The sequence below is a fragment of the Crocodylus porosus genome, unplaced genomic scaffold (assembly GCF_001723895.1).
Source record: "Crocodylus porosus isolate Cpor-Errol unplaced genomic scaffold, CroPor_comp1, whole genome shotgun sequence".
In the NCBI taxonomy this organism is placed as follows: Eukaryota; Metazoa; Chordata; order Crocodylia; family Crocodylidae; genus Crocodylus; species Crocodylus porosus.
In genome coordinates this window covers 16,297,162-16,312,996 of record NW_017728950.1, presented here as the reverse complement: position 1 = coordinate 16,312,996, position 15,835 = coordinate 16,297,162, and the positions used below count along the sequence as shown (strand labels likewise).

Sequence of the window (15,835 nt, the reverse complement as noted above, 5' to 3'; positions counted from 1 at the left end):
TCCAAAGTGACTATTAGCCACTTCGCACAGGCCTACTATAGGTGTCCCACTAGTTCTATATGCTCCTCCTTTGCTTTGGGTTTCAGCTGGAGTTTCATTGATTGCAAAAGCAAAGCTGCCAGTTAGTAAATGTGAAGTCACTACTCTGATTAGCCTGCTGCTTCTTCAGTCATACAGCACTGGGAGGTTGGCCTCTAGAAGGCACTGTTTGTTCACTTCAAGAAACTCCCCAAGCAATACCATGTGGGGATTTAAGCTTGCCACACAGCCCCTTCCATATGATATAAACCTCAACCTAATAAGTTGTGACAGCAGGTGATATAAAGCCTTCACTTCCTCCTCCATAAGATCAAAACTTGTCCGCTGATGACATACTTTGATGTGAGGCACCAAGGGGAGCAGGGATGTCTGCATGGACACAGCCCGGGTCCTGGGCACAGCCATGTCTTCCTCTGTGACCTGGAGGAAGGCAATACCCCATTTTGTCAGATATAGATATCCAAATTGGTGGGCTTTATTGGGGCATTTTCATAGATGCTGACAACGATGACAACTGCAGGTGCTAAAGACTTGTAAAAACCAAGGCCCATAAAGGTACTTCTGCATGTGTCAGCCTTTCCTGTTCCCTGATCATCTTCACTGTAGACTGAGAAAATGATCCCTTATCTCATGGGGATGCTGCAAGGGTGCATTTGTCAACTGATGAGATGGAGATGAAAGGCACCCTTCAGGGCAAATCTGTTGCATGTACAGTTACCCTGTTAGGGAATTGGAGCTATTGGAACAGACTGAGGAATAGTTTTGCATCTCTTTTGGGTGCACTAACAGTCGCACTGAGTCCTTTCTTCTTATCAGTTGGGGTAAAAGCAGCAATACAGTCCCCTTGAAGACTCCTTTTTTGTTTTTACTGGCCATTTTCAATACCACACTTACATGGGTAGGTGAAGTTTCATTACTGACTTCTTTCATAGAGCAATAGTGAAGGCCTGGAGACAAGATTCCCCTGGAATGAGTTAGCTGGCACTGCAATGCCATCCAGAGGGCCTGTTAGGATGGCAAGGACCAAAGCTTTTGCACCCACATCCTCAGGAGAACCTTCCTAGCACTGGAAGCCCTTAGAGAAAGCATGTGGAAATTTGTTTCCACTGCTACTCCTGCATCTCCCTCTCCCCTCATTAAGGACTGGGGACTCCAAATGTACTCAGTACGCTGAAAATTCTGCTAGGTTTCATGTCTTTTTACAAGATCTCAAATATAAAGTAATTTCGATAAGGCAGGAAAAGACTTCAAGATATAAGGGAACCAGATCCCAGGCAAGAGACCTGAGGCCAAGCTAGTAAGCCACTCAATAGCTGCTGTAATCAAGATCATTATTTTTTAAATACAGAATTAAAAAGAACTGAGTGGGTGGGTTGTCTGTGCACCTCCTGACAAGCCAATAAATGCATTTGAGTCTTGTATGGGCTCATTCATTAAAATGTGAGACCGAACCTCTGAATGACTTGACTCATCTGGCTTTTAGACTTAAGATTTTTATTGTGGTAATAGGTTAAAGAGTAAACATTTGTTAGGTGAAACATATGCGAGCGTAACAGAGTCAGCATAATGGAGCTGCCATCTTCACACTAATAGCAGTGCCCTAAAGTGCTGCATGAGGCAGAACACAGCTGCCGTGAGGGCTGTGCACTGGTGTGCCAGCAGTTTTGCACTTAAATCATGGCAGTTTTTTTCACCCAGCTGTTGTGCAGCATGAACAAACTCCTGATAGCTGCAGACCACATCCTTCAGATTGACTGTCAGCTCTCTGTGCCTTTTTGTGCATAGCCCACAGTTTGTGAACTGGAAACACGTAGCTGTCAGTTGGAGGAGGTCTTGGAAAGTCTCCTGCAATGCTTCTTGCAGCTCTTCAGAAGGCAGGTCCGTTTTTAAGACTTCCTGGCAATGGGACATCAGCTTTTGAGATGCTAAACTAAGGGCATTCTTGTTTTCAGAAAACTGTTCTGCACATATCTCTTGAGGATGTCTCATCCTGTTTCCTGAGAACTTCTCAACCAACTCTTGGAGCTTTGTGGTGTTGTCCAGTAAGTGTGAGAACTTTGCTGGTGACTTTTGTGTGCTCTCTCTCAACTGAGCCAGAGCTTCAGTGTGAGAATGCAGACCCTCCCCATCTTCACTTTCCTTGGGTTTAATGTCAGCATCGTGACCACCTTCTGTGGTCTTGAAAGAGTTCTGGCCCACAGACGACAGGCTTCCTGCAGAGGGTGGTCTGGTTAAAGGCCCTGAGGAAATGGTACGTGCAGAACCAATGCACTCATTATCTACTTCGCTTTGGAGCCCACTGAAACAGCTGACATAAGAGAGCCGACAGCTGCACTTGTCTACCTCGGTTTTTGGCAGGTGGGTGTCCTTAACGCTGGCAAAATCCAAAGTAGTATCTGTGCTGCCACTTGGAGATGCTTGTCTATCTCTCTCATGGTTAAAACACAGGAACGATGGATTTGAACCAATGTTTTCTTCTGGATCCTCTGAAACCTCACAGTTGTCTATGGTTGAGGGAGGAGTAGCTGCAGGGTTTAAGTCTAAGGTGCAATCTTGTCTTTGCTCTGTAGCCTCCTCTGTGAGAAGTGTCAGACTGGCCTGGGGCTGCTCGTAGCTACAACCCACATGCGGTACCCTGTTACTGGGTTCTTTTCCTTCCACCCGCAGGTCACCAGCCATCTCTGATGGAGGGCACTCTTTCTGGGAAGCTGCCCAGCTTGAGGAGAAAGGTGTTTCCTTGCTTGGGATGCCAATGCCTGCACACACACCGTTAGCAGAACCTTGACTGCTACTCTGAAGGTCTTGGCCCAGAGCTGTGGGGTGACTTTCCATCATCCCACCTGATTGGCTGCTTGCTTCTTGACAAGGTGTTGTCTGGTCTGTCCTTGTTCCCAATGAAAGCAACGAGAAGCGAGTTATTATCCCAGAGGCCCCATCAAAGTCTGAAAGCAGCTCAGTGGCATTTGAGAAACCTAAGTGATTTTTATCTTCAGCTTTCCTTGAGGATTCTTCATTTACCATCTTGCTGGCTTCCTCCTGAAGTAAAACTTCAGCAGGCTGGCTTACTGCCTTATGGGCAAAATCAGTTGTTGTTTGGTCCAAGGTAGATGATACAAGCTCTTTGCCCATTTCTTCCTGCTCAATAGTGGAAGGAAGATCTGGTTCTGATGGGGCAGCACCTGAGGATAGTTCATCTCTGTAGCATGGTACTGCATGTTCAGTGCAAGAACTGATCAGTCCTTGGCCATGATGTTCAGAGCCAGTGTTGCCTTCACTCTGGGTTTTCAGTGGCTCCAGTGTGCGCTCTGATATTGGCTGGTCATGCTGTGCTGCACATGTTACGTCATCATACTCTGTTTTTAAAAATGGATTATAGTAGCCATCAGGGTTGGCCAGGGTACCTCTGGCTTGTTCTTCAGGAAGGTCTCTTTTGTCTTCCAACTGAAGGGAAGGACTTGCTGAACTCCTTTCATCAGGCACCAGTGCAGAGTGAAGAGGGCTGAGGTTGTTTGCTGCAGAGTCAGACAGAGAGGTGGACTCCAAACTTTCCTTCCCTCCCTGGTCACTCCGGAGACGGATGGCTGAAATGGAAGAAACAACTGAGTCAGTTATGGATTTGGTTTCCATGGTCTCAGGCTCCATTTCCATTAGGTCAGATGAATGGTTTTTTCTTTTGGCTTCCCTCTGAGGTTTCAGCTGGGCAAAGGTCTTGGTTTCCAAGACAGCAGCTTCCTCCTTGGCATCATTCAAAGAAGACACTGTGGGAGACCTAGAGAGGGGTGATAGGTGGGATGTCCTTTCACGGTAGCCTGCACAGTCAGTGCTATTCAGGGAGCCAGATGGAGCCAAGGGGAAGGAGACCTGTGATGTGTAGTCAGTCTGTAGGAAAGATCTTCTCTTCCTCAGGCTCTTGGAATATGTCAGCTCCTTCTCTTTTCTGTATTTTTCCCTGGTTGTCTGTCTTGACATCCAGCTCTCCCCCAGATGGCAACACTTGGACTTCTTTAGGAAGCAGGAGTCATCTGGATCCTCATGGGGTAGAGTACTGAAGCCTGTTGGCAGAGAAGAACATACAAGGGATGAAGTGTTTATACAAATGACAGTTGCTAATGGGGTTTTGTGGGCCAGAGGTAATAACCAAGAATGTGTTCCCAGATACACACAGCAGGTTTCTGTGTCATGTTGATGTTGGGCAAGCACTTACAATCAGCTGCATTAGGAAATTCAGAGACTGAATCTGTAATCTTTATGACCGAAATTAAAGACCGGTCCTGTCTTGGGAAGCAGAATAAAGGTTTTCCCATGTTAGAATAGCCAACTGGGGTCACTTGAAGGGTCTGGAAAATAATTGCAGGTACTTTCACAATGGTCTCCACAATTCTTGCCAGGTTAAATAAGACAGAGTTTGCAGGTGAGATACACAGGAGGTTTTTTGATAGCTATATATTTATTAAACTTGTGTGAAAATATGAATTTTCTAAGTTGTGTCTGTATCTGTATTATAAGTATATACTATGCAACTCCGTATAATTCTATAATTATGCAAAGATAAAATGTTAAAAAATGTTTCCACAGAGAAGCAGATAATAGCTTTTATATCCAAGCTGATAAATTTGATAATTTGGAGTTAACATTAGAAATATCCATTATATATTTCAGCCAGAAGAACAGAATCCTGTAGTTTTCTTACATTTGTGTTTTTTGAGGATAAGACTATAAGAACAAGTTGCTGTAAAGGAAGTAAGGGTGTAAATTTACAGTACACTGGCTACTTCACAGTAACTGCCCATGTGCACACTCTTACCCCACGGTCATTGTGAGGGTAAGTTACTTAGCATTTACACTAAGAACATGGACATGGGCAGTTAGCACAGAGTAGCTGACGTGCTGTGAATTCGCACCCCAGCTTGCCTCATGATAATTTGTTCATGTTGTTACAAGCTCAGAAAACAAAAGTATCAGACAATTGTCTACCCATACAGGCTCTTCTGACTTACAAAACATAACTCTGTAACTTCATTTTAATTAGCCTGTGCAATACATGGCTAAGATTGTTTCTATCAACACTTCTGCCTCTTTTCAGGTTGAAAGTAGGGGTAGAGCAGAGGTAGGCAACCCCTGGCACCTGTGCCGGAGTGTGGCACACAAAGACATCATGCTTTGGGGATGGGGGCAGGCTGTGCTGCCACAAGAAGGATCAGGCCCCTCAGAGGGGCTTGCCAGAATGTTACAGGTTGAGGTTGCAGGTGTTTTTGGCATTGCCCAAAAATGTAGAGAGAAGGCTGTTTGTAACTTTATCTGTGTGCTTTCACACTTTCTAATATTTGGATTGGAGGAAGGCCATGTTAAATGTAGTGTTAATTTGTGATTTCCAGATGCTTTTTAGTGAAAGAAGCAACTGTTTTCTTGCTTGCCCCGTTTGGGAGCTGGATTGTGACAGTGGCTTTCATCTTTGCCTGGGCATTTCCTTAGGTTTTAAGAGTTTTCAGGAATCACTCAGTTAGGCAAACCAGGGGGAATGGGTCCCCATTCTCTTCCACCACATGCTGTGCATTCACTCCCTCTGCCCATGCATGGATTCTTGACCCCCATGGGGCTTCCCTCCTTTGTTTTCTTTCTAATTGGGCCGGTTCACACCTCGCATGAGTTTCCCCCAGCAGTCCTGCATGCTACACACCCATCTGTCTCTGGACCATCCATACTTTGCACAGCATTTGCAGGAAGCCAAGCATGCTTGGCAAAATGTACCATGCGTGGACCATATTCGTATGATGGAGACGTAACATAGCTGCGCTCAAATAGCATGCAAATGACATATGCGGGTGTATACAGTGGTATGTTGGTATTGGTATTCTTGTGATTGCAGGAGAGCTTGCTGAAGTAACTGTGTGTGCCTACACGTGCAATTATGGTGCATGAATAAATTGTGGAGCTTATTGCTCTGCAGTTTCTTGCTCCCAGGTACACCGTTTGAACATGTACTCAGGATCAATAAACTCTGGAGTTTATTCATGCACAGCACGCTGAGCCAGGGAGAGCAACTATGACTGATAAGGGGCTGGGAAGTCAGCTTGCCAGCCCGGGACTGCTCCCTTGGCTCAGTGTGCTGTGGAGGGGCTATTACAGTACTTATTACGGTATTGTAGCAGTGACTAGAGACCATAGTAACAGTCAACCCCTGCCTTGCACTCAGTCCTCAGAATAAGAAAAGGATCCTTCCCTTGGGAAGCTGATCTGCGGGCGCACCTGCTGCAGCTTCTGTTGGGGTGAACCTGTCTGCAGCATCGTAGAACTCGTCCTCTGAACTGGTGTCCCCAAAGCCTGGAGGAGGGTCCAGGATGAGATCGTTCACCTCTGCTGTGTGCTCTGCTCTGCAGGGTCCCTCTTTTCCACCCGCCTCAGCCAGCAGATCTTTTACAGAGCCACCTCCAGGATTGTGGTTCAGGAAGTTCCTCTCCCCGTTGCCAGTGGGGGAGATGTTGGTACAGAGGCTGTAATACTCCATGACACTGTTCTCCAACAGTTTGCACTCCAGTGCAGAAGCTCTTGTTTTGTTCTCCCCTTGCTGCTCAGATGCAGGGTTGGGGGCCTGGGGTATCTGCAGGAAGCAAAGGAAGTCCTCTGCCTCTGCCTGGCTAGTTCCCTCCTCACCAGTGAGGGTGAAGTTCTTGTCTTGGTTGCTGAGTTCCTGCACAGTGGGTGTGTAGAAATGGAAGAACTCTGGTCTACTGGCAGAGCAGGCATCCAAATCGTCCTCTTCCAGCGCATCCATGGAGTCACTTGAGCCACTTGTCTTGCATCCTCTGCTTTCGGTATTGGCTGAGTCTGAAGCCTCTGATGCACTGTCTGTTAGGTTGTCACTCCCATTGCACAGGCCTTTCCCTTCAGGCCTGGGCTTTGTGCTGTCCTCTTCCAGCTCACAGAACTTTCCCTGTTCCTCCTCCTCTTCCCCTGGGGGGTCAGTGATGCTGAATTTCAGCAGGTGAGTATCTGAGCAATGCTCTGCAGAGGAATCCAATTCCCAGGAGTCTTCAGAGTCACTGCAGGCCCTAGACACATACCCTGCAATTTAAAACACAGAATCTATGTCACACAGGACCACCATCTGCAAACTACATCCACATCCCTTCCAGCTGTCAAAAGCCTGGATCACTGTTGGAGGTTTATCACCAGTGCACTCTATTGAAACATGTGGGTATGTGTGGGGGAGAGAGAGAGACTGATTATGCCTCTCATTTGCCTAACACTGATGACTGACACTATAGGGTTAACGGGGAAAGGAAAAGGATCCACGGATGTGTCTAGGGCTACTCTTAAAACCAAATTTCTATATTCATGCAGGATAGATGTGCTGATTAGCACAGCATTAACCTGTGCTGGACAATATGTATCTGTTAAACTATTGCATAGTATTTGCTCAGTTACATCAGGTCAAAGCAATAATCGCATTACAACTGGCTGTTAATGATCACTTTCATGCTAGAAGCACCTAAGGTCTCAAATGTGCTGGGTGCTGGTCTACCACGGGCAGATTTCCCAGCACCCCACACTCGGTGCTCCCACCTCTGCAGGAGCCTCACCCCCACTATCCCTCCCCAGCACACTCACCCCTGCCTCCTCTCCTACCACACCACTAGAGCATGAGAAGATTTTTCTCCTTTTCATAATACTTCCCAAGCAAATCACCTGTACTGTTGCCCAGCCTTCCCTTCCCTATCACATGTGAAAAACTAAAGGTGTATATGTGTGACACCAAGCAGTGTTGTGCAGAGATGCCTGAGCTGGCCCTGAAAAGGTCATGTTGGATACTAGAAGCAGTACAGTTGCATTGGCACTGAATTGCATCCAAGCTAATTAGTGGTGTTGGGTGCATCAGTCTGGGTGCAGCACTACACTAATGTGGCTCTACTGCTTCTGGTACCTGAGGTAATTCATTCAGGACTATCTGAAGTCACTGGGGGTGGGGAGGAAGCGAGGAGGGAGAGAGAAAATCTGTGAATGCAGGTTCACTGGGACTGGAACAAACTTATTTTGCCACAAAACCTCATTCTTAGCAGAGCTGTATGGGTAATGCAGCTTTGTTGGTTCAGCAGGGAAACAGAAATAAGGAAGAAGAATTCTGGAGGTCAAAACTAAGCTCTTGGTTTAATCAACTTAAATGTTTGTTTAGTTCTCAGGTGCCCTTCACATTTTTAAAACGAATTTAACTAGATATTTAAACAGAATATCACTTCAAAATGGGTCTCTGAAGAGCTTCATTTTAAAATGTCAAAACCAGATGTTTTGACTTGCTTTACATTTTTTCCTCAATCTTTTTCACCTGAAGTGGCTCACTAAATTTGACCCAAATTAGGCAACTGTTTTGGTCAACCCTAAACAGCATTTTTGTGCACATAAGCTATCAAATAAATTATGCTCTCCCCACCCCCTCCCCAAGTATCCAGCTACCTGATTATGAGATGCGGGTCACGCTTTTAAATACCCTCAAAATAAAACTTATGGAAATCTCCTTCCCTACCTGCTTCTTTTTGTCCCTGTCTATTATCACCTGCTAAAACCATTTCTTTAAGGTTTCTAGATGCTATACCCTCATTTATCCTACACCTCTGGGATGCAAACATCAATATTTCCAGAAATCCCAGCTACTTTTGCCCTCCCCTCTTATTGTCACAGGTCACTGCAGCCTTAACCTCCAGCTTTAACCTATGCAATGCACCCCTATGGAATGCCTTGTTCCTCCTCTTCACTCTAGCTTTCCTCTTAAAGCCTCTAAGAAGAAAATGTTCTTTTTCTCCAATAGAGATCCATCATCTCTATTTAGGTTAGTTACCTAAAAAATCTGGGTGTTATAGAAAATGTGCCTTGTTTAAAAAGTAGCTCTGTTCAGTTCCTAATTTGTTTTGTGAATGAATCAACAAGAGAAAACAAATTTGTTTCAAAGATTCCCCCTCTCAGCCTGGGAGCATTCAGGATGTGGGCCTCATCTTTTCATAGAGTCATACGATCATAGAAAATGAGGGTTGGAAGGGACCCTAATCCAACCCCCTGCTCAAAGCAGGTCCATCTCCAACTAGATCAATCCCCTTCTCTGGGGATTGGCTCTGATTTTCCCAGTTGACATCACAGTATCAGTGCACACCTCTAGCCGGCTTGAGAAACATTGGAATTTGCACTGATGAAGCCCAACTTTGCATGAAGCTACGGCACTTGGAGGACTTGGTAAGCACAGACTTCCTGTGTGGCCTTAGGCCAGGCACTTTGCTTCTGTCTGCCTCCATTCTTTACCTTGAACATGGGAAAACACTTCTTGCTTGCTGTGTATTTAAATGAGGATGGCATTGAATCTATCAGTACATGGCAGTTTTTAGTGTTCTTAAACAGTTTGCACTCCAGGCCCAACTCCTCCCAATACCCCAGGCAGGGTGCCTGGGAGGGGTCCTTGAGGCAAGGGTGTGGGGGTCCATTCTGCTTAGCCCCCTACTCCACTCCAGCTCTGGCCAGGCAAAGCAGCTGGCAGCTTCCCTGCCCTTGCTTTCTAGGGTGATGTAGGTACAATTACATGGCAGGTCTTTCTGAATCTAAAGAATAATTAGAAAAATCTTTCACAGTAACATGGTAGTGCCTACCAGCCTCTCATGAACCAGATCCTGCTCTACTGGATATGGTGGAAACATAAGAAGATCTCTCCTGCCCTAAAGCATGTACAGTCTAAGGGTGCAGACAGATATTTCCATTGTCACAGGATCTAACGGCTTTGGTATAAGCAATTAGGATGCAACTGTATTGTCTGCATGCTCCGGGGGCAATACAAGTATAGCAAAATATTTAGCAACCTGATCTCTATTTCATTTGGGGTTAAGTGAAATAAATCTCTCTCACCTGTATCACTATTGGAGCATACAGACATAAGGGATGATATATGCTCCCCAGCAGCAGCTCCCTCTCCTATTTTAAAGCACTTCAAAGCTACAACTGTAGCCTGAGGGGACTGAGAATAGTCCTGGTTGTTAGGCTGTAGTTTTGAAGAGTTTTAGGCTGTGAGTCCCATAGCTGTCACTGTGCAGGAAGGGTCACTTTTCCAGCAGGGCACCATGCACCTTAATTATGTTTTTGACTGAAGCTGCTGCATATGTTATTATCTAGGTCATGTCTTTGTAGCAGCTCTTACCTTCTTCAGCAGAGATGCGGTGTTGCTTATCCTCTCCCCACCTGAATATGGAGACACCTGAATCCACAAACAGCCTGTAGTAGCCAGCAATGAGACAGGCAAGATCTTTTGCACTGTTAGACTCGAGCAACAGAGTCAGCAGCTTTTTAAAAAATAAACAGGTTAAAATAGTTAAGCCTTGTTCACAATGTGATCTGTATAAACATGCCCTAACATAAAAAGACCTTAATTCCCCATCCTGCTCCTGGGAGAAAAAAGAGCAATAGATTTTTCTTTTATGCCTGGCACCCTATTGGTAGAAGACAGCAGAATATTTTTAGAGGAACCTGGTTTTTTTTCATTTGTGTTATATAATGGTTTCTTCCCTATCTAGTGACAGCTCCTAAAAGTCTACTACACAACGCTTGAACTTAGAACAATTTTCAGGTGACAGTCAAATTATGACAAATACAGCATGTTACAGAGACCAGTGAGATGGGGGGGGGAGGGGGGAGTCTTAGTTCACATGTCAGGATAGCATGCAATTCACAGCAAAGCAACTAGGAAAAAAATCCCAACAGTACACTTATTATAGCAGCAGCAGAACAAGCACTTCTATGTTTCAAAAATTAATAACACATTAAATTACACTGGAAAATTAAAAAAAGAAGAAAAATCACTGTACCACGCACATAGAAACAAACATAAATGCACACACATAATTCAAGTAGCAGCAGTACCTTCACATCCTGCAGGTAGATTTTTACCATGCTCACTTTCTCCGATTCTTCAGTAAGCTCTAGCCTGCTGATGTTAGCAAACTCTGCCAGGGTTGTTATGATGTTGAGCTTATTATTAATAATCTGGCTGATTCCATACTTGGCTCCCACCAGCAAGGCAACATATGATTCTCTGTCCTGTAGCTGCAGGAGGAGGGTGGATTAGCGGGCAATCTCCACTAAAATCTAAATAAGAACCTATGTCCACCTGTTATGCAGAGGTGGTGCATTCCTGTTCATTCAAGCTGGGCACTCTGTTTTAAGTTGTTCCAGCCCCAAAGCTTATCTTTTAGGAGTCCCTTGCCAGTTGTGGGTGGTGGCTTCAGATGAGCTGTTCCCAACAGCACTACAGAGCTGGTTGCTCAAGTTGCTGGCCTCTTCTACGGTTGGGGGCACATATGGGTTGTGGGCTTTGCACTAGGCACCTATGCAGTCAGTGACAGTATCATGTGAGCTACGCCTTACAGAAGCTGAGCAGCCAAGCTGCAGAGCATCAGCTTGGAGGTTTCATAGTTTCATAGTTGTAGGGTCGAAAGGGACCTGAGAAGATCAACAAGTCCAACCTCCTGCAATGGCAGGAAAGAGTACTGGGGGTAAAATGACCATGGCTAGGTGATTGTTTAGCCTCCTTTTGAAGACCTCCAGGGGAAGAGCATGTATCACTTCCCTTGGAAGTTGGTTTCAGATTCCAGCAGCCCTGACTGTGAAGTAGCACATCCTGATATCTAGCCTGAATCTACTCTCGGTCAACTTATGCCCGTTATTCCTCAGTATTCCCAGTAGTGTTTGGGGGAACAGGGACTCCCCCAATGCCTGCTGGTCCCCCTTGGCCAGTTTGTAGATGGCCACCAGATCCCCTCTCAGCCTTCTCTTGTGGAGGCTGAACAGGTTCAGGTCCTGTAGCCTCTCTTCGTAGGGCCTGCCCTGCTGCCTCCTGATCATGCCAATGGCCCTCCTCTGGACCTTCTCGATGCTGTCCTCATCCCTCCTGAAGTGCGGTGCCCGGAACTGGATGCAGTACTCCAGCTGCAGCCTGACCAGTGTCGCATAGAGGGGGAGGATCACCTCCCTGGACCTGCTCAAGATGCATCTGTGGATGCATGACAAGGTGCGGTTGGCCTTCCTGACTGCCTCCCCACACTGCTGGCCCATGTTCATTGTGGAATCAATGATGACTCCAAAATCCTTTTCTGCCTCTGTACTGACAAGAAGGGAATTCCCCAGCCTGTAGGTCTGCTGCTGGTTCTTCCTCCCCAGGTGCATCACCTTGTACTTGTCAGTGTTGAATCCCATCCTGTTCTTATGCACCCACCCCTGTAACCTGTTTAGATCTAGTTGCAGCCTGTTCCTCTCCTCCAGAGTGCCCACTTCTCCCCACATTTTAGTGCCATCCACAAATTTGAACAAGGTGCTTTTCAGCCCCCTCATCCAAGTCACTGATGAAGATGTTGAACAGTGCGGGCCTGAGGACCAAGCCCTGGGGGACCCCACTGCCCACATCCCTCCAAGTCAAAAATGACCCATCCACCACCACTCTGGAATGGAATGGAAGATGTATCCATTCATGGGATCAATGTTCTCAGCATGCCTTCTCCCTCTCTCTCCCGCCCCTCTTTCTCCCTGCACCCCCCATACCTCATTGGTATGCACCTCCAAGCAGGCAGAGTGTAGTCATGAAGACGGATGTTGTCCTCTGAAGATACCTACTGCTTTCTACACTGTCTCACAAGAAAAGGGCAGTTGGGGAAGGTGAAATGGTTGCAGATATTAACACTGTTGCATTCAGTCTGCAACAGTCCCCTAAGGAAGTTGGGAGTTCACTAATACTTTGGCCTTCATGCAGGAGGAGTGATTGGAAAACTCTCTCTGTGCAGTCACTCCTAGGGTAAGGCACTGTAGAGGTGCTCAGAAGACAGGGTGCCATGCCATGGAGAATTTAAACAAAAGTACATTTTTAAAATTTCCATCAGAACTTTTTGTGGGATTTTCTGATTTTTCAGCAAAATATTCTAGTGTCCCCCTCTGTTCCAACAAAAAAAAGTATGCGTCTTCCCCACTCTGTGAGAGGTTGGACAACCCCAAAGGAGTCTCTGGGTGTGGGTGGATGTCATGGGGGGTGCAGTCCAGCCAAACAGGATGGCCTGGAGAGAAGATGAGGAGCACAGAGACCTGAGGTATAGCACCTACAAGGCATTGCGATACCATTTGGTATTAACGCATAATCAGTATGCAATGTCAAGGGGCTGCAGGTGAAGTAAGTGGTAAGGCAAGTTTTGAATGAGGACAATGTGGTGTCTATATGAAGTTTTACTAGGATCTCCTTGTCTGGGAGTGGAGGAATAAAGGTAGTGGAGGGAAAATGGGACCAGCAGATGGCACGTCCTGGTACTACTAACAGGCCAAAGGCCTGGTGGGGAACACAAACCTCGGTAACAGGTTATACCTCAGTAACAGGTAGCACTGTAACCACGGTCTGAATTATGGGGGAGCTTGTGGGGGCTGAGACCCCCCATAAGAGACAAGAGCCCCCCTGTAAGATCTGAAAATCACAATCCGGGGGCGGGGGGGTGTCAGTCACTTAGGTGGACTTGTTAATCAGTGGACTGGTTTAACTTAGTGTTAGCCCCTCCCCCCAACATCCTCCCAAGAGTCAAAGTATAATTTGAACCCTTACTGTAATGTTTACTTCAGAAACAAGCTTGTTTGGCTTCACTGCTGTTAAAAAATCAGACATCCTGTTTTGAAGAAAGCTTGCTTTGATCAAGAAGTGGCGGGAGTGTTGGCCATAGTGTTAAGGCACAAAGTTGCTCCTAAGCCCTGAATGCTGCTGCTGTTTGCAAAGCATGGTAATGCAAGACCCACAGTTTGATGAACAGTTTCAGAGAGCAGGCTGATTTGCTAACATCATAATACACAAATATATCACACACATACCATTAACGTGGCGTTAAAGATTTTCCCGCCATACATTTTCAGGTCTCCAAGTATTTGCAGGTAGCACAGACGCACCTGTACAGCCGAGAGGACTTGCTTGGGTTTCCAAGAAAAAAAATATTGTTGAGAAAGTGACTAATAAGTCAGTGTAACAGGTCAGGTACGTCAGCAAAGGGGTTTTCATATTATTTTGTCAAAATCAAGGAGGTGCATACAAGGTACAGGACTAGAAGGATTTGAGAGGAAACACACTTTTGACCTGATGGAAGAAGCAAAATTGGCTGAGCAATGTTGTTTATTGGGTGAATGCATAGCTGGGTGAGACATTAGACACAATTTGGGCTGCAAAATTCACAAATGTGTTTTGTACCTGAGAACTTTCCTAACACCGCTCACACTGGTCCAATAAAATGTATTAGCCAACCCATTGCTTCTTGCATACTCCCTGGACCATCATGGCTTCACCAACATTTATGACCCGATATCTACCTTCTGTTCCACCAATCAACAGGCAGACAGACAAAAAACAAAGAGAAATCATAGCAGGCAGTGATTTTCTTCCATTGCAAACTGTGGAAGGGGCCCTGGATCAGTACATCACTGGTAATGTTTTGCTCTGCCTTGCTGGAAAGGAGCAAGCTCTGATTTCTCTCCTCTTTGGGAAGGGACTGGTATATGCCTGCAGAAACAGCACACGGAGCATGCTAAAGGCAGGGAAAATATCTGCAACAAAGGGGAGGAGAGTGTGAGAAGAGGAAAATAAGAGGGATACAATTGAGCCTCCCTCAAATGTAACTGCCATGGTGCTAGGACTTTTGTGGGCACTTCTACATGTGAATATTAATACAATGCAACAAACTGCACTCTGTGCATTGCACTCTGGTGTAGTGTTTACACATGCACTCGGGACCACAGCACACTGAGTTGGGGCAGTGGAGCCCCAGCTGGCAGGGGGCCCCCTGGGTCAGCCTGCCAGCTTGGGGCTGCTCTGACCCAGCTCAACGTCCAGTGGAGGGGCTGGCTGGGGCAGGAAAGTGCTTCAGTGTGAGGCTAGCTGGCAGGCAACCCCTGCACTGAAACACCCTGGTGCTCCAGCCAGCCCCATCAGCACCTAATGTGCACTGTGGTAGAGTAAATAACTCCACCATAGGTTAGCATAGTATTTGTATCTAGCAGTACTAAGCTATGATGGAGTTCATTAGTTTACTCTGGCCTAATAACTCCATATGTCTAGACTGGTGATGCTTTACTGTGGAGCTAATTAGGCAACTGCAGCAAGTGTCTTGTGTATATGTTCCCTGTGTGGAGGAAGCTAGGGTAACATGCAAGGAACCATGCTTGCACACTCTTGGCTCCCTGAAATGGGGATGGCTGGCTTTCTGCATGCTATCCTGCACACATGCAGTACAAAAGCTTTACCTTTTGTCTTGGATCCAGCAAGATTTGATTCCTCTTCATGTGAAAGCTAATGGCTTTCTTGATGTCCTTGCCTCTCATGTTGCGGAGTAGAGTTGGAGATACGAAGTTTTCTATTCCCCAGTCCTTCCTGCCATAAAGACAGAGAAGGGTGTTATTGTTTAAATCTGTACTCTGGATTGAAGCCACAGCTCTTGGGTAAGGGTCTTGGGTTTGTGCCACACAAGAAGAAAGACTAGAGCATCCCAATGGTCTCTTCTGCCATTCTTAAAAGCACTTTGCTTTGCTTAAAGGCCTGTTACATTTTAGCATCTTTTGCATTAATTGTTCTTACAAGTTTAAAATTATAAATGAAAAATTCCAAGGGAGACTACATTTATCACAGTGCTTATCACTTACTTATGAAGCACACAGTGAGGTCTTAAGTTGTTGCTTCTGTACAGTCATATATTACATGCATTTTGGTGTGTTTGACTACAAGCAGTGTTCCAGTGCCAGGGAGCGACACATGCCAGTCACT

At 46.0% G+C, this 15,835-nt stretch overlaps 1 protein-coding gene across 1 annotated transcript in view; it reads right to left on the bottom strand.

The window, feature by feature from the left end:
* The window catches only part of FRMPD1 (FERM and PDZ domain containing 1), a 33,470-nt gene continuing 17,635 nt past the window's right edge, over positions 1-15,835 (bottom strand). Inside the window, exons 10-15 of the mRNA XM_019555418.1 lie at positions 15,319-15,445; positions 13,900-13,995; positions 10,927-11,109; positions 10,208-10,349; positions 6,286-7,101; positions 1-4,091 (exon numbers count right to left, since the gene is read on the bottom strand). Of these exons, the coding sequence (XP_019410963.1) occupies positions 1,621-4,091; positions 6,286-7,101; positions 10,208-10,349; positions 10,927-11,109; positions 13,900-13,995; positions 15,319-15,445 (3,835 nt within the window). The 3' untranslated portion in view covers positions 1-1,620. The remainder of the gene's footprint in view (positions 4,092-6,285; positions 7,102-10,207; positions 10,350-10,926; positions 11,110-13,899; positions 13,996-15,318; positions 15,446-15,835) is intronic.